General features: G+C 51.5%; 1 protein-coding gene across 19 annotated transcripts in view; it reads left to right on the forward strand.

Annotated features, from left to right (window-relative positions):
- Positions 1-17,762, forward strand: part of KIAA1217 (KIAA1217 ortholog) — a 944,408-nt gene that overhangs the window by 747,798 nt on the left and 178,848 nt on the right. For all 19 annotated transcript variants that reach the window (XM_075552493.1, XM_075552494.1, XM_075552500.1 and 16 more), the window contains one exon: positions 6,769-6,967. In XM_075552493.1, coding sequence (XP_075408608.1) covers positions 6,769-6,967 — 199 coding nt within the window. The remainder of the gene's footprint in view (positions 1-6,768; positions 6,968-17,762) is intronic.

The raw sequence follows: 17,762 nt of genomic DNA on the forward strand, positions 1-17,762 counted from the left end.
TGCTGCTACCTGGCTGCACGTCCTCCCTGCAGGGGGGTAAATAATGAGGGAAATCACACAGCTGTGTGGTGTGGACCCTAGCGCCGTAGTGGTTACAAGTTGGGCTGCTAACCACCAGGTCAGCAGTTCGAAACCACCGCTGCTGCTCTGAAGGAGCAAGACAGGGCTTTCTACTCCCTTAAAGTTACAGCCTCCATAACTCAAGGGGGCCTTTCTACCTGGCCCTAGAGGGTCACTATGAGTTGGCATCCACTCGATGGTGTTTTAGACCTGCCTGGGATCTCAGAGACCAAGAAATGGAGCTTCTACCCTTACAGATGAGAAAAAATCCTGTGACTGCAAATTCACATTCACGGGTTTGGGTTGGAGATCCAGAATGCGCAGACACACCCGGATCACTCAAACCAGAGTCCTAAAAACTTGAGCTGGAAGCCCAGACCCTTTACTTGCCAGAATTTGGGCAAGTTGCTTACACGCCTGTGGTAGTTACATAATCGTGTCACTTAGGGACTTGAAGGGGTGGAGTTGGGTCTGTCTATCTGATCATAGTCATTGGGGCCTCTGTGTGGGTGTGGCCTTCCCCTGAGAACTCTGGGAATTCCTGGATTTTCCTCCTTGGAGAAGGGAGACACTTTCTCTGCTCACTCCCGGAAAGACGCTCCACTGACAAGACACATGGTGCTACACCCTGGGAGCTGGAGAAGCCACATGGACCTTCCCTGATGCAACCAAACCTCTGGAGCCGGAGAAGCCTGCCAGGGCTGAGATGCTTACAACGCCACTGGATCCACAAGACTTCCCACCCACTGGCCTGTGATCTTCCTGCATTCAGCATCATTGCATGTATTTTGTGAGTCTGAAGAGGACTTTATAGATTGGTATCGGACCTGTGGGCTAATATCGGACTTATGGACTTGATCTGGACTGGACTGAGACACTTTCTTAATATTCAGTGGCTCTTGTCTATAAAGCTCTTTCTTTTTCTTTTTTTTTAACGCCCCCCCCCTTTTTTTTTTTTTTTAGTAAACCTCTTTCTTTATTCACATCTGAGTCTCGATGAATTTATTTCTGTAGTCTCTCTGGACTAACACACTCCCAGACTTTTCCCAGTGCAGCCAATCGCATTGCTACCACGTCGAGCCTGGCTCCCGGTGGCCCATGGGTGCTGGCGTAAACGGATCCTTGGGCTTCTCTTGGCTGTGATTTTGATGGAAGTGGATAGCCAGGCCTTTGTTCCATGGTCCTTAGTACGCATTCAAATGCCAGCCATGCAGTCTCTAGGAGAGCGTGAGCTGTCTATGCCACCGGGCACCCTCCAGGCCAACCAGGGCCATTTGAGTGCATGCTGTCCCCTCTCGGCCCCATAAAGAGAGCTGAGGCTGCAAGTCTGCAGAGGCAAACAGCTGTAGCCTTCTCTGCGGACCCAGGGACCTCTCCCGGGTGCGAATTACCGAGCGCAGGGCAGCCGGCACTGATTTGTTAGCTTTCCTTTCAGCCCTCCCGCATCCATCCATGCCCAGTACCACCAGCTGCCACGGGGGGTGTCCCCGGCTGTCAGTAGCACTGCACTCCACGGGATTTCCACGTGGCTGCTGATGGTCGTGAGTGCCACCCTGGCCTGCCCTTCCATCCCCGCACCTTGCTTTTCCTGCTGCTGACCCACCTGCAATGTCAGCAGTGACCGCCACAGGCACCTTCCTGTCCAGCGGCAGCCTTGGCCCCCTCAATAGCCCTGCCAGGCCTTCTGAGGGCAGGAGCCACACAGCGCACACCCTCGTTTGACCCCCAGTGCCCAATACCGTGGCACAGTACAGTGTTCCCGGCCTAAATGCCTCCTGACTGATTTCTCCATCTATCAAGTGGCACAGCGCTGACCCTCCTGTCAGCAGTTTCCTCCGGACCTGAGGGAAGGGTCATGGTGTGAGGAAATTGCTAATATGTGACCATGGTTGTCGGTGAGCAAGTGCATGACAAGAAAAACAAGGAAACACGCAAACAAGAGAAGGGGTTGGCCGTTGGAACTGACTAGCTACAAGCCAGTGTTTGTTTGCTGTTTGTTTTTAAAGATGTAGCCCTTAGATATTGATTTTCATGTACCTCTACTGTGTCAGTCCCGGTTGGCTAGTTAAACAAATCCGGAGACACTCGTGTGTAAGAAAGAACTTTATATCAAAGAGCAATTGTATATTGAAAAAAATATCCCAGCCAAGTCCAGATCAAGTCCATAAATCCAATATTAGCCATGTGTCTGATACTGGACCATAAATTCCTCTTCACTCTCATGCAGCACATGCAATGATGCCAAATGCAGGAAGATCACAGGCTGGTGGGTAGAGAGTCTTGTGGCTCCAGTGGCAGTGGACGCATCTCCATGTGGCTCCACCTGCTCTTTGAGTGTCTCAATAGCAGGAAAGGGAATGCTGAGAGTGGGAGCAGCCTCCAGGGAGCTATTTATCTCTATCATGCCTCCAAATGAGGTCATCAAGCTGCAACCTGATTGACAGGCTAGACTCCACCCCTTCGGTCTCAATACCCTCAAGTTGACAGGAGATGACGTCACCAGCACACCTACATGTCCGGGACCCTGCATGAGAACGAAGACATTTGACTTTCCTTTCCCTCGGGGAGTGCTGCCTCTGGTTTAGGCAAAGGACAGTTGGTCAGCTGCCCCGTGTCTGCTCGAGGCCTCGGCGCTGACCTGGCAGCAGACGGGGTGCATGTCGCCAGGCTGCTTTCAAGTCATGCTGTTCCATGAGCAGTCTGCTAGAGTGAAAAAAACAAAACAAAAAAACAACCATATTGTTAAGGACAAGGGGCGCGTCGGAGTAGAGACCCAAAACCCATCTGTAGACAATGGGACTTCCCCCCACAGAGGGGTCACAAGGCAGGCATGAGTCAACCAGGGCGCAGTCTAGCATCGATGAAACACAATATTCCTCTGGTTCATTGAGGCTTCCGCACATCCACCCTCATGACCCCAGTCCTGCCTTTCCCTGCAGGCTAGACCGGAGCTTGTGCACAGGTACCAATAAGAGATAAGAGCTCACAACACAGGGCATCCAGGAACAGGAATGCGAATAGTGATCCCAGGAGGGGAGAGGGAAGGTGGGGAGAGGAGGGGAGGAAGAGGGAGCCAATCATAATGATTGACACATAACACCCCCACCCCCCCAGCCCAGGGGGATGAACAACAGAAACCGTGGGGGAAGGGAGACAGTAGTCGGTGTAAGATATAAAAATAATAATTTATCATTTATCAAGGGGTCGTGAGGGAGGTGGGCAGGGGAGGGAGAGACAAAAGTGGGGCTGCTACCAAGGGCTCAAGTAGAAAGAACAAGTTTTGAAAAGGATGATGGCAACATATGCTGGATACCATTGATGTATGGCTTGTGATAGGAGCTGTAAGAGCCCCCAATAACATGACCATTTAATTTTAAAGGGGGGGGACATAGCTGATTCCTTCACCCCCCCACCAGAAGGTGGCAGGCACCATGTCGGGTGAGTCAGGGCGAGAGGGGAGGGGGAGCTGACAGGCGACTTCTTTGTCTGAGCTCTTCCCCAGGCTTGGATCTCCCCTTTCTATCTGTCCACACACTTTTCGAAGCCCCTCCTGGAGCCTCCAGCGTCCGTCCCGCAGCCTGAGTGACCCTCTTCAACGTGTATGCCACCTGACACCTCCCCTGCCGAAAGCAGCCAGAGACCTCCCCCATGCCCTTCGCGTCCAGTGAAGCGTTCTCCCCGTGGTTACCGTGGGAGCACTCAGTGGTGTAGTGGTCACAGGCCAGCCTGAGAGCCATGGGGCCGGCAGTTAGAATCCCCCAGCAGCCCCACGGGGAGAAAAACTGGACTTTCTACTCCCCTTAATAGTTGCCGTCTCAGAAACCCACAGGGGCTCCCTGCTGTTGGCCTGGACTCCGTGCCGGCGTTTGGTTTGGTTTGGTTGGACCATGGTTCTGAGGAGTCCCGGCGGTACGATGCTTCATCACCTGGCTCCCTGTCATGAGCAGACCTCCCTCGGCACCCGAGAGGAAAGTCCTGGTGATGGCTTCTGGTAAAGATGCTACTCTGAGCCAGAGCAACTTAGTCCGGGTTATTGTTGGTCCCTATCTGCTTCCAGTGACCGCCCCCTCTTTCTCTGTGTCTCTCTCTCACCTGCTTCCACCCATCTTCCTCCTCTGTCACTTCTTTCTTCCCAGGGACTTTCCCATCCTGCCTCCCTCAAACTCCTGGAATCAATCAATATCTCTCTCTCTCTCTCTCTCTCTCTCTCTCTCTCTCTCTCTCTCTCTCTCTCTTTCTCTCTTTCTCTCTCTCTCCTTCCCTCCCTCCCTCCCTCCCTCCTTCCCTCCCTCCTCTGATCTCGTTATCCAGCCCCCAACTCTGTTTTCCTCAGGGGATCTGGTTCACCTGCTTCTCCGACTGCCTGGCCATCACTCTCCCTCCAGTCTGATTTACACACCCTCACTGTACCTCAAACTCTCTCTAAATGCTCTGTAACACCTGTCTCTTCCACTCGATGAAAAGAATTCTGAGGGTAGGGGGTTCGTGTGCATTATTTGGGGGTAGGGGTTCATGTGCATTATTTGGGGGTAGGGGTTCGTGTGCATTATTTGGGGGTAGGGGTTTGTGTGCATTATTTGGGGGTAGGGGTTCATGTGCATTATTTCGGGGTCAGGGTTCGTGCGCATTATTTTAGGGTAGGGGTTTGTGCGTATTATTTCGGGGTAGGGGTTTGTGCGCATTGTTTTGGTGGTACTTCTGTCCCCAGGACTTAGTCTTGGTACCTGGAACATAGGTTTGTGGATAAAGAGCCACATAACGGGACCGTGAATCCAATCCCTGATCTCCCCACTTGTAGTCATCTCTGACACCAGCCACCCAGGCAACACTTTCTCCCTCAGATCCAAGCCACATGGAGCTCGAGAAGGCCACACAGGTTAAAGGACACTCTGCCCCTGAGACTGCTGAGTAGTCTGCGTGTCTGTGTCTGTGTGTGTTTGTGGGCTTGCTTCTGCCTGCTGTCCACACACTTGAACTTTCCCCAGCGCCCCTTCTCAGGAGGGCAGCTGCAAGCTGAAGGTCTCCCCGGGCTCCTTCCCTTGCACCTGCTGGCACCTACTTCTCTTGGGTTCAAGAATCGCTAGACTAGCTCACGGGTCTCATGCAATGCCTTAGATGATGGCTAAAGGGTTGTCACTGCAAGATGATCTCATTGCAGAACAGCAGAGAGCAGCATGGGGCAAAACCAGGAGGTTCCCCTCATGCTGCTCCTGTGTTCTGAAAGGAGCGTACCACTGTGAAGGGCCGGCTTGTCTAGAGAAACAAATCCAGTGACATGTATGTTTAGAGACTCACAGGACCGCACGCTGTGATGCGGGGCGCAGGAAGACCACAGGCCGGAGGGTACAAGGTCCTGCGGATCTAATGGCGGTGCACGCATCACACAACCAGGGTCAGCCAGCAGGAAGGTGAAGGCAGAGAGAGAGAGAGAGAGAGAGAGAGGGGTTACCAGGGTCCTCCTTATGAGAAGGCCACGCGCACAAGGAGGTACCATCAGCCTATGACCTGATTAACAGGCTAGACTCCATCCCTACACACACACACACACATATAAAGCTCTTTCTTATACACATGTGAGGTCTATGAATTTGCTTCTCTAGTCCACGCAGACTAGCGCATTAATGATTCTGGAAATAACCAAATGTAGAAGGGCCAGTGTGAGCAGTTGGACCCCAGGGCAAGGGTGCCCTGCATGCAGGGTGGGCATGAATGTTCCCCATCCCATTGGGGGTGGGGGTGGGAGTGGAAACAATCCTGGTGATAGCCACAAGTGTGCCATTCTTCTTTCCGGTACCGTGGCCCTTCCTGCTCCGCTCTCCAGCAGGCACGGCCTCTGTGCAGGAAATGGGGCGTGTCTGGGGTCTTGGTGGAATAATGAAGGAGGGTGCAGAGTGGTCAGAAGGGTTCATAGATATACTTGCACCCACCGAGCCCGTTGGTGTTCTCTACCCAGGAGGGTCTAACTCTCTCAGACGGGCCTTTTTTTTTTTGTAAGTCATTTTACTGGGGCCTCTTACAGCTCTTATCACAACCCATCCATCCATCCATTGTGTAAAGCACATTTGTACATATGTTGCCATCATCATTTTCAAAACCTTTTCTTTCTACTTGAGCACTTGGTATCAATTCCTTTTTTTCCCCTCCCACCCACACCCTCATATCTTACATAATCTGCTGTCTCCCTTCACCCACTTTTCTGGTCCATCCACCAGGGAGGGGGTTATATGTAGATAATTGTGATCGGTTCCCTGTTGCTCCCTACCCGCCGCCACCTTTGCCTTCCCCTCCTGGTATCGCTACTCTCATTATTGGTCCTGAGGGGTGTATCTGTCCTGGATTCCCTGTGTTTCCAGCTCTTATCTGTACCAGTGTGCATGCTCCGGTCTGGCCGGATTTGTAAGGTAGAATTGGGGTCATGATAGTGGGACAGGGGGAAGAGAAGCTGTGAAGAACGAGAGGAAAGTTGTAGGCTTCATCAGTGTTATACTACACCCTGCCCTGGCTCGTCTCTTCCTTGTATGAGGGGATGTCCAATTGTCTACAGATGGGCTTTGGGCCTCCACTCTGCGCCCCAACTCCCCTCGTTGGCATCGATATGATTGTTTGGGGTCTGTCTTTTGCAGACGGGTTGATCTTGATGGTTTTCAAAATCACCCAGTCAAACCAGTAACAGCCTCTCCCTTTGCTTCCCCCACATGCCTTCTGCAGACGAGAAGCCCCAAGCTGTCCCACAGCCCCCAGCCTCCTAGCTTGGGCGACCCGATCGAGCATTTGTCGGAGGCGTCCGGCGACTCCTTGGAAGCCATGTCCGAGGGGGAGTCTCCGAGCCCCTTTTCCCGGGGCAGCCGGACACGAGCCAGCCTCCCGGTGGTGAGGTCGACCAACCAGACGAAAGAAAGGTCTCTGGGTAAGTCTCTTCACCCCTCCATTGCTGCACGTGGATGGGTTCATTCCACCTTGGGTTGTAAACGATAATAAGAATTAAAATGATTAAGTAATAATAATAATAAAACAGATGCAAGGTGGGTGGGACTCCCAGAAGCACTGAGGGAGGACTGTGGAGGAACCAGGCTGCCCAAGCTGTCTCGGGGCTGTCGGTTCTGGACTTGGCTTGACAACCTAAGTGTCCAGGCTGGTGAAGCAGTTGCTGGGGAGTCTCTTCCAACTCTGATCCCGTGCAGGTCAGCGTGGAGCTGTGCTCCAGGGTTTCAGGTGCTTGTCTGACGAGGAAGGTCCCCAGGCCTTTCTTCTGAGGTACGGTTAGGTTTCTCCGGTGGGAAACGCCTCGGTTCTTGGCTTCACAGGAGAAGGAACTCACGCCGAAGCCTGGTTGGTGATCCAAGTGAGTTTGTATGAAAGGACAGAAGACGTTTCAGGTTTTACAATCACTGGACATGGGCAACCCTCTGGACTGCACCCCCACACGTGGTGGTCTGAGGCCAGAGAGATCACAGGTGGCCCAGCAGAAGGGTGAGAAGCAGCCCAAGGGTCATGTGGTCTTAAGGTCCCAGTCTGTGGGGCCTTGGGCTGGGAGGCATGGTCAAAGGTCTTGGTTGACCCCATTGGCTCTGAATTAAGCCACCTGGCCTAGTTTGGGCTTAAATGGGCCCATGCCCCTTAGCCTTTATTGGGTGGCTGAGTCTCCCCTGATTCTCTTCCTACCTCCTGTATGGGGACCTCCAGGCATGGTGAGGGGCAGCCCTGGTCCCTGTCTCTAGCTACCTAACAGTATCTCTGAGTGTGTTAATGGATTGCAACACCCCCCACCCCCGGCCCCAACCATCACCAAGAACTCCATCTGTGGCACCTCTGTGACAGTGTGCATCCAAACTCCCAGGTAGCAGCCCAGCTCCTAAGCCTTTTGCACCAGCTCCGCAGGGACACCACCACTAGGCTGGCACTTTTCCGACCCGTCAGAGGAGACTTGTGCTCCCCAGACTCTGCTGGCACTTGAAGCGGGCCACACGGGAGCCTGCCAGGGAGTGGAATCTCTCCTGTGTGCTTGGCAGGCAGATCGTGAGGTCCAGGTCCCTGAAGAGATAGCCTCTTCTTGGCAAGAGAAAAATACAGATGAGAAGGAAGGATGGCGGCCCCCTCCCCCATACCTGGGCAGCACTGGGCAGCTTGGCTAATTGATCCTTTGTCTCCAAGGCAGGAATTCCCCAACCCCCAACCCCCACTCTCTATCCACCAAGAGCCTCTGGCAGAGCAAGGAGATACTCACGGGTTGAGGAACCCATTCTGGGGCAGAGAGGCTGCCGGAGGAGGAGGTGGGCCTTGGCCCAAACACCCCATTCTGGGAGCTCACGCCTCTCTCTCTGGCAAGCTCTAAGTCTTTGCAGGTTAAAAAAAAGGGGGATCCTGAGGTGTTTATTCCTCCAGCTCCGTGAGGGGGCTTTGGTGCCTTTGGCTTTTCATCCACAGATGGAAATTAAAGGCATGCTGGGACTGGGGTGGGGGTCCTCAGTCAGAAGTTTGCCAAAGCTCAGGGAACTGCAGTCCCAGAGAATGCAGCTGGCGCCAGGCCAGCAGGTGGGCACACTGCCCCCCCCCCGCCCCAACCCCTCTTCGTGGAATGCCCCCCCCCCCACCTGCATGCACACCTAGTCCCGGGTTTCAGTTGCACGGAGATGAAAATGGGAAAGTGTGAGTCATGGAGAGTCTGAACTCACTCCAGGGTCGTGCTCAGCCTTGTCTTGGCATGGGGAGGGGGCGGGGGAGGGCCAGGGAGGAATGAGCAGGGGGGGCGGGGGAATCCCTGGGCTGGATTTTCCTTAACTTAAAGCTCCCTTTACCCACATAGCTGGCTCCCCAGAGAGCCCAGACTGTCAGGGCATGCACAGTGGGTTGTCCAGAGCACTCTATGGTAGCCAGGTGCCCCGGACCTCAGTGGCTGTCCATTTCTAGACTTCGGGCTGTGGCCTCTGCGCCTCAGCCTGTAAGAAGCCCTGTTTAGCTGTCTTGGGGGATTTGTATGTTCTTGTTGCTCCGTCTTAATCCACAGAACATTAATAAGCTACCCCCTCACCCATCCCAGCAAAACCTGTTGATTCTATCTTCCTTGCAAACTTTTAATTATTTTATTGGGGGCTCATATAGCTCTTATCACAATCTATTCATCTATCCATTGTGTCAAGCACATTTGTATATATGTTGCCATCATTTTCAAAACATTTTCTTTCTACTTCAGCACTTGGTATCAGCTCTTTTTTTTTCCTTCTCTCCCCAACCCTCCCTCCCTTATGAACCCTTGATCATTTATAAATTATTTTTTTCATGTCTTACACTGACCAATGTCTCCCTTCACCCACTTTTCTGTTCTCTGTCCCCCAGGGAGGGGGTTATATGTAGATCCTTGTGATCAGCTCCCACTTTCTCCCCCACCTTCTCCTTCCCCTCCTGGTATAGCTACTCTCATTATTGGTCCTGAGGGGTTTATCTGTCCTGGATTCCCTGTGTTTCTAGCTCTTATCTGTACCCATGTACATGCTCTGGTCTAGCTGTATTTATAAAATAAAATGGGGGTCATGATAGTGGGGAAGAGGAAGCATTTAAGAACCAGAGGAAAGTTGTATGTTTCATAGGTGCTACACTGCACCCTGACTGGCTCATCTCCTCCCTGTGACCTTTCTGTAAGGGGATATCCAGTTGTCTTCCAATGGGCTGTGAGTCTCCACACTGCCCTCCCCTCATTCACATCGATATGATTTTCTTGTTCTGGGTCTTTGGTGTCCGATACCTGATGTCCTGTGTTTCGCTCATCCTGGGCTCTCCACGAAATTTTGTTTTTAAAAACAATTGCACTGGAACATTCTGCACCGCGGTGACGGAGGTTTCTGGCTCCCACTGGCATTTTGCCTTGGAGGAGAATGTTGTCTTGGCCTCTCCCCGCTGGTGCAAGAAACCCCAGGAACTTCAGGTGCCACACTGCATGTACCCCACCCACCCCCACGCCTGGAGACATCTGTCAAGGGTGAGTGGGAACAGCCATGCTGGGCTCCTACCCTCCCACCCACGCAGGCTTCCTCACCCTGAGACCCTGCCAGCTGAGACAGGGCTGGGTGCATCCCGGGTATCCTGAAATGCTGAGGGTCAGGCCAGCATTAAGTGGCGTGGACAGGTCCCTCCCACGGCCCCTGGAGTACTGAGCCTACTCTGCCTTCAGGAGCTTGAGCCTGGGCACTAACAAGCCCACACAATGATTCTTTTTTTTTCTTTTCACCTGAATAGTCTGCTGGGAACATGCTTAGGGCGGCTGGGAGGAAAGAGGGAGGCTGAGCACAGCATGCTTATCAGAGGCTCATGCATGCGTGAGAGAACATGGAAAACAGTTAGCTGTTAGGAGCCGGGCCAAGTTATGCGGAAGGAGCCCTGGTGGGCTGGGAATCACAAGGTAAGCAGTTCAGAACTGCCAGCCGCTCTGAGCCTCATGCTATTGCGAAGCTTTCGTCTGCTCAGAAGCAGTTCTAGAACGCCCTGCGGGGTTGATCTGATTCAGGATCCTCTGAGACCATGAGTTCGGTTCCTGGTTTTGAGCCCCTGTCCTGTTGTCCTGGGGGTGTCGGAGTAGAACTGTGCTCTATGGAGTTTTTAGTGGTTGATTTTTCTCATTGTGAGGTTGGTGGTTCTAAACCACCAGTCGCTCCATGGGAGAAAGATGAGGTGTTCTACTCTGTAAAGCAGGGGTTCTCAACCTTCCTAATGTCGCAACCCTTTAATACAGTTCCTCATGTTATGGTGACCCGCCAACCATAACATTACTTTCGTTGCTACTTCATCACTGTCATTTTGCTACTGTTATGAATCGGGTGACCCCAGTGAAAGGGACATTTGACCCCCCCAAAAAAGAGTTGATACCCACTGGTTGAGAACTGCTACCATAAAACTTCACAGCCGCAGAAACCCACAGAGGCAGCTCCACTCTGTTCTGCAGGACCACCATGAGTCAGAACTGACTTAACATCGGTGCTTTCAAGTCACTGGTGTCAGGAGAAGTGTTTCCCTCCTAGGCCGTACCGGAATGGAAGATTCAAAGGTTCTTTGGCACCTGCCAAACCCCAAGCAAAGCCAAACCCCAAAAACCCACTGCCATCAAGCAGATCCCGATGCTATGACACAGAGTAGAATTGCTCCCTTGGAGCTTCCAAGCCTGGAACTCTTAATGGGAGCAGACAGCCTCGTCTTTCTCCCATTGAGCAGTGTGGTCGGGTCGAACCACTGACCCTGCAAAAGCTGTGTGGGCTGACAGAGCAGAATGCCTGCCTTGTTCACAATGCACCCAGGGCTGCTTTGGGGAAACTGCAGGCAAGGTCAAAGGGCAGTCAACAGTACGCAAGCCCCTTCTGGTGCCGGTGGCCAATTGGCAGCTCTCGGCGACTTGTGGAGCTCAGTGGGCTCTGACTTGTAAAGTCCCAGATTCCAGCGCCCTTCCATATCTCTGTCTTTCCCTCTACAACCCCGCCCATCCAGAGCCCCTCAGAAATCCTCCCTGCCCTGTGTCACTTCTGCCTTTGCCCCTCCCCTCCATCTTCCGGGTAAGCAGGGGCCATCAGGAGGGAGGCAGCTGAGACACGAAGTACAGTTGGGGTTTGAGAAGTCATGTCCGTGAAAAAAGCAGAAGAACGTCCCGCTGATGTTCCGTCTGGCGTCTTAAAGATGGCATCGTGTCCCTCTTTACCCTGGCGCTGGCTTGTAAATGCCTGTCTGGAATGTGACCAGAGGCCGGGCCTGGTGTCTGGCTGCTCCCGAGTCGGCCTTCGGGGAAAGGGTAGCCACAAGACATCCCCACCCCTCCTCTGTGCCCTCAGGAATTTGGAAATAAAACCCATGCGAAAACAATAACAACAGCAGCCGCCTCCTTCTGGGTGCAGCCGGCGTCCTTTGTAGGACACGTTCTGAACCGTTAGGGTTAGAACAGAGTCCCCACCCCACCCCACGTCTCAGCCCGCCCCCAGGGGGCTCCCCATCTCTGACATAAGCCGACGCTCCAGAGTCAGACCAAATGAACACATTTGGGACGGATGAGAGGCCCTTAAGGCAAATGGGAAGAATGTCCCCAACTTGAATACTCAGTGGCCCAATCCATCCTTCTGTTCCACTGGGGACCAAAGGCAGTGATCACTCCCGCCCTGAAAGGGGATGGGGGAAAGGAGGGAACAAAAGGGTTGCCGGAATCTGCCACTGGCTCCGTTCAGGACTGGGCAGGAGGTGAGAGCAAAGGATTCAGGAGACGGCCATGCTCACAGGGAAAGCCAAGACCGTTTGGGGACAGAGACTGTAAGGCTAGTCTCTCAGGCTGGTGGAGCAAGCTCAGGTTGTAAGAAGCAAACAAGTAAACTTCAGGCACACGCAAAGAAGCACGCCTATCCCCTCAATCATTGGCTGTTTTGTTATTTGACCTTTCCGATTTCTGAATACCGTTAAAATAAACATCTGCGGGGCAACTCTCTTGTCCGTTAATGCCCTTTGTCTGGAAGTGATGGATGCTGAGGTGCGAGGCGAGGGCCACACGGCTGTGATGCTTCCGGTTATGTGTCAACATTGTTCGGGGCCGTGATTCTTGTGAGGCAGGGTTCTCTAGAGAAACGAGACCCGGACACTTAGGATTTTAGATAGATAGGTAGGTAGGTAGGTAGGTAGGTAGGTAGGTAGGTAGGTAGGTAGGTAGGTAGGTAGATAGATAGATAGATAGATAGATAGATAGATAGATAGATAGATAGATAGATAGATAGATAGATAGATAGGTTTATCCAGCGAGAAGGAATGTAACAGCTAATTGGTCCACACAGCAGTACAGAGGGCTCACTTCAACTCACTTCCGTACAGTAGTTAATACACTGGAAGTCCTTCAACTCACTTGGGCTGCTGGGTCCAAGGTCAAGGAAGCAGACAGCAGATTACTCCCTGGGGCAAGGCAAGTAGAGTCTGCCCACAGACGGCAAGCAGCAGGTTGGGTCACCAACAGTAAGTAGCTCGGTACCTTAAGGAAGCAGGCCCAGATATGTGATATCTAACGCAAGCAATGCAACACAATGGAATCCAGCAGCCCCAAGCTCAAGCGATGTGTGCACGAGCAGCACGGCAAAGCAAATCCCGAAGGAGCCTCAAGCTCAAGCTCTAGCTCTAGGTCCATGGTTGGCTTGGCCCACAGGTAAGGTAGCACACAGGTTGAGGCAGAGAACTAACTAAAGCAGCAGCATGCTTCTCCGATCACCAGGGAGCAAGAGAGAAGGGATGGGTCTTGCAGAGCCATTTAAATCCTTGCCCTCGAATCAAATTGCAACCAGCTGAATCCCCATGTTCCGATTGGTCGGGTTGGCACAATAAACCTACCTATCACAATTCTCAAAATTTGACAAGGGTGCAGTGATGTAGTTCGGAAGTTACATGACGATGTGATGTGGCAGTTGTGTAATGATGTAACGAGGGAGTTGCGCAAGGATGCAGCCACCCGCCATTTTGTCATCAGATGTAGTCACCTTCCATTTTCGCATAGCACTAACTGTGGAGTCTTTTGGGAACGTAACCCTGTTGATAAGCAAGGTCATCCTATGTTGCACTATCAAGCAAATGGCACGGTTGCCAAATTTGCCTTCCTGTGTGCTGGTAAGGGTTGAAATGCAGTATTACAGAAACGGAATTTTATGGAAGAGTTTGTTAGTAAATAGATTTGGGCTACATCCTGAAGGTGGATGGCATGGTTTTGTTTAGCATCAGAAGCCGCATTCCACTTACATGGCCCGGGCTGGGTGGCCGTGGTGGATGGGCTCCCATCGATCACCCCTAGCTCTCCCAGGTGTGACTTCTGCTGCTGCTGAAGCGAGGATGCAGACTCATGGTGGGCTACCCATGCCCAGGGTGCTGGACTGTGGACAGTGAGTTCATTATGGACGCCTTCACCTTTTCCTTAGTCACGCCCAAGGACCCAAGGGATGAACATTGATTGAGTTGCGTCTGGGTGTTGTTATCGTTGTTGCTAGGTGCCATTGAGTCCGTTCTGACCCAGAGCGACCTTATACACAACAGAACGAAACAATGCCTGGTCTTGCACCAGGGGCACAGTTGCTCTCAGGCTTGAGCCCATTGTTGCAGCTGCTGTGTCAGTCCGTCTCCTGCGAGCCTTCCTCTCCTTCGCCGCCCTGCACTTTAGTACTGTACCTGTACCAGTCTCTTTTCACAGCATGCCCCAAGTTTGTAAGATGAAGTTTCCCCACCCCTGCCGCTAAGGAGCACTCCAGCCGTACTTCTTCCAAGACAGATTGGTTTGTACCTTTAGCTGTTTTTGGTAACGTTCAATAGTCTTTCTCCGGCGCTGCAACTCAGATTCATTGATTCTTCTTTAGTCGTCCTTATTCAGTGTCCAATTTTCATATGCATATGAGGCCATGGAAAATAATATGGCTTGGGTCAGGCCCACCTTAGTCTTCAAAGTAATATCATTTCTCTTCAATGCTCTAAAGAGGTCTTGTGCAGCGGATTTACCTAATGCATCTTTTGAGCTCATGACTATTGCTTCCATGAATGTTGATTGTGGATCCAAGCAAGACAAAATCCTTAACAACACCGACCTCTTCTCCATGTATCATTGCTATTGGCCCAGTTATGAGGATTTGGGTCTTCTTTACATTTGGTTGTAAACAATACCGGACGCTGTCATCCTGGATGTTCATCAGCAAGTGCTTCAAGTCCTCCTCACTTTCAGCACCAAGGTTGTGTCCTCTGCACCCTGTGTACTAGTTCCCAGCAGTCCTTGCAGCTTCCTGAGAGAGGCACCAGTTAAGCACCTTTAGACACACGTATCCAGTGTAGCAGGAAGCCCCCTGCTAGTTGAATGGTTTGGGAGCCAGTTCCCTGCAAAGCGAAAATTCAGCCTAGGGGGTTCTGAAAGTCCATTTAGTAAGTGCATTTTCCCTGAAATTATCTGGTGTCAGCAACAGAACCCTGGCCAATATAAGAGGTGCATTCGTCACAAATTGTAGTGTGCTTTCCCTGCTTGTTTCCGAAAAATGTGACCAGGGCCTGTAGGTGTGCAGACTGTTGAATGTAAGAAGCAGGGCAAGGTCCCAGAGACTTCCATCTGCTCCGTGGAAGTCTATTCTGGGGGTATTCTCTGCCGTAAACATTTCACCATCATTGGAGAAAACAACTTGATGAACAGTGCTATAAAAATCACACGAAAATTAAAAACATGTTCTCTATACAATAAGAATCTCTGAGTCCTTTGATAGGGCTTTGTTTGGTCGGTCCAAAGATTGCCTCTTATTTGTTTTTGTTTTTTCCCCTAAATCAAGTGAAAACCATCCTGAGAAAGTGCTGCAGTTGTTGTAAGCTAGATCCGTCTTCAATTATAAAATGGATTTGGAGCTCAGAACTGGCCATTTAAAGGGACATTCAGAGAAATCCGTTGACGTCGTGAAGCATGTCCTTGTGATGCAATCCACCAGCCCCGGTTTGCCCTTGATCTGCTTGAATGATCAGATAGGAAATCTCCGGGGAAAAGGGCACACTTGCCCAAGCTCACCCACTTGGCTTCTGGTTCGCCTGTAAGACGGAAGGCAAACGAGTGTGCAGACTCGTGGCTTGTTTGTATGGTGCCTCAGATAGCTTTAGAAATCTCTCTGTGTTACAGCCATTAGGTAAAAATGCTCGAAGCGATTTGTGAGGCTGAAGAGAGCCGAGGCGTGCTGTACCCTTGACCAACAGCCATAGGATGACTTGGAAGGCGGGATGCGGTCCAGGGAAAGCACCGGCTGAGATGGGTGGAAGGTGTGATTGCTCCGAAGAGTCTGAGACCCCCTGAGCCACCATTATTGGGCAGGGTCTGTTTGCAGGTGACGTAGTGGTTATTCATGGGGCTACTAACCTCGAGGCCAGCTGCTCAATCCCACCAGCCGCTCTCTGGGAGACAGACAGGGCTTTCTATTCCCGTAATGAGTTACACTCTCAGAAACGCACAGGGGAAGTTCTACCCTGTCCCATCAAGTCACCACCAATCGGAGCAGACTTTGGGTTCTCAAGTCCAGCAAGTTAAAAAACACAGAGGCGCTGTCCTAGGAAGGACATTGGAGAGACCTCGGGCTCTCCTGATCCTGTTTCTTCTGTAGCTGTGGTGTTGCTAAACTTGGACTTAAAGGTCACTGTTTGTATAAAACTAACCAAAAAAATGTGTCCGTGATGCAAATGATGCTTGATGGTTAAATAACTATAACCTTGACTTAAGTTTCCAAAGCCGACTTGGAATCATGAGTCTTCCAGTAGCTCCGTGTGAGATAGACCTTCCCTCAGCCACAGCCACAGCCACGTGGTGGCAACACCCCAGTCCTAACTCAGGCCCCTGGCCAGTGTGTTGTTGTTGTTGTTGTGTTCTGCTATAACAGTCACTCTTGCTCAAAAGAGAATAGTCCGTCAGGTTCCATAAAGCAACAGAGGAGAGAGTAAGGCAAAGGCTATCTGCCAGCACAATTAACAGAAGGGTGATTGCTATAATTGCAAACGAGACCAAAAAAGGGGACTTGGCAAGTTGTGTGGATTTAATTATTTCATAAAGGGTTACTTTCATTAGAAAGATTGTTCGAAGTCATTTGCCCCCCAGATGAATCTTAACATTCGTGATAAGAGAGACCAGTTGCTGTCCATCTGATGCCAGCCCGTGGTGGCTGTGTGTGTGTGTGTGTGTGTGTGTGTGTGTGTGTGTGTGTGTGTGTGTGTGAGCTGCCCTTTGTAGGGTCTTCAGTGGCTGGTTTTCCAGAACTGGATTGCCAGGGCTTTCTGCCAAGGCACGTTTGGTCGGCCTTCAAACCTCCAGTGTTGGGGGAGCTATAAGCGTGTAAACGATTTCCGCCACCCAGGGGACTGCAAGTAAGGTATTTTATGAATTTTTTTTCATGTAGCTCTACCCGCATCAGACTTCAAAATGCAAGCTCAATCTTAAGCCATGTAGTTAGAAGGCATATGTTTTGGAGTTTATAGATTCAGAGAGCTCCGATCTGACAACACCGTGTTAGGGCATGAGCCCTTTCAGATCGGACTCACCACCAAACACATACATAGCTCAGTGAGATAAATAGCTCACTGAAGGCCAGACCCACACTCTATCTGCAACACATTCCTGTTGACAAGCCACATGGAGCTACACGCTGATGGAGCCAGAGCCCTGGAGCTGGAGGAGCCACATGAAGACCCACACCAGTGCTGAGATGCTTCCACCACCACTGGATCCACAAGACTTTCCACCCACTGGCCTGTGATCTTCCTGCATTCGGCGTCATTGCATGGCTGCATGAGTCTGAAGGGGAGTTTATAGACCTGAAGAGGAGGTATCAGACATAGGGGCTAATAGCGGACTCGTGGACTTGATCTGGACTGGGCTGGGATGTTTTCTTAATATAGAATTACTCTTTGATATGAAGTTCTCTCTTACACACCTGGATTTGTTTCTCTAGTCTACCTGGACTAACTAACTGGCCCTCCTCCTCCTCCTCCTCCTCCTCCTTCTTGTTTTTTTCCCCAGCCTCTTTGACCCCTGAACTGGGCATTGGCTTTGTTTTTCAGTTTTGATGTTCATCTTACATATTGTGGAAGTAAAAGTGAAAACCCAGGTACAGATGCACCTTCCGTTACTGCCTATGTGGTTAGCACAGCCCCTTGGCATCTGACTGATTCCACTGTGTCCCATCAAGGAGAGCTCCCGTGGCTCAGCACGC

This window comes from Tenrec ecaudatus, chromosome 6 (assembly GCF_050624435.1).
Source record: "Tenrec ecaudatus isolate mTenEca1 chromosome 6, mTenEca1.hap1, whole genome shotgun sequence".
NCBI lineage: Eukaryota > Metazoa > Chordata > Mammalia > Afrosoricida > Tenrecidae > Tenrec > Tenrec ecaudatus.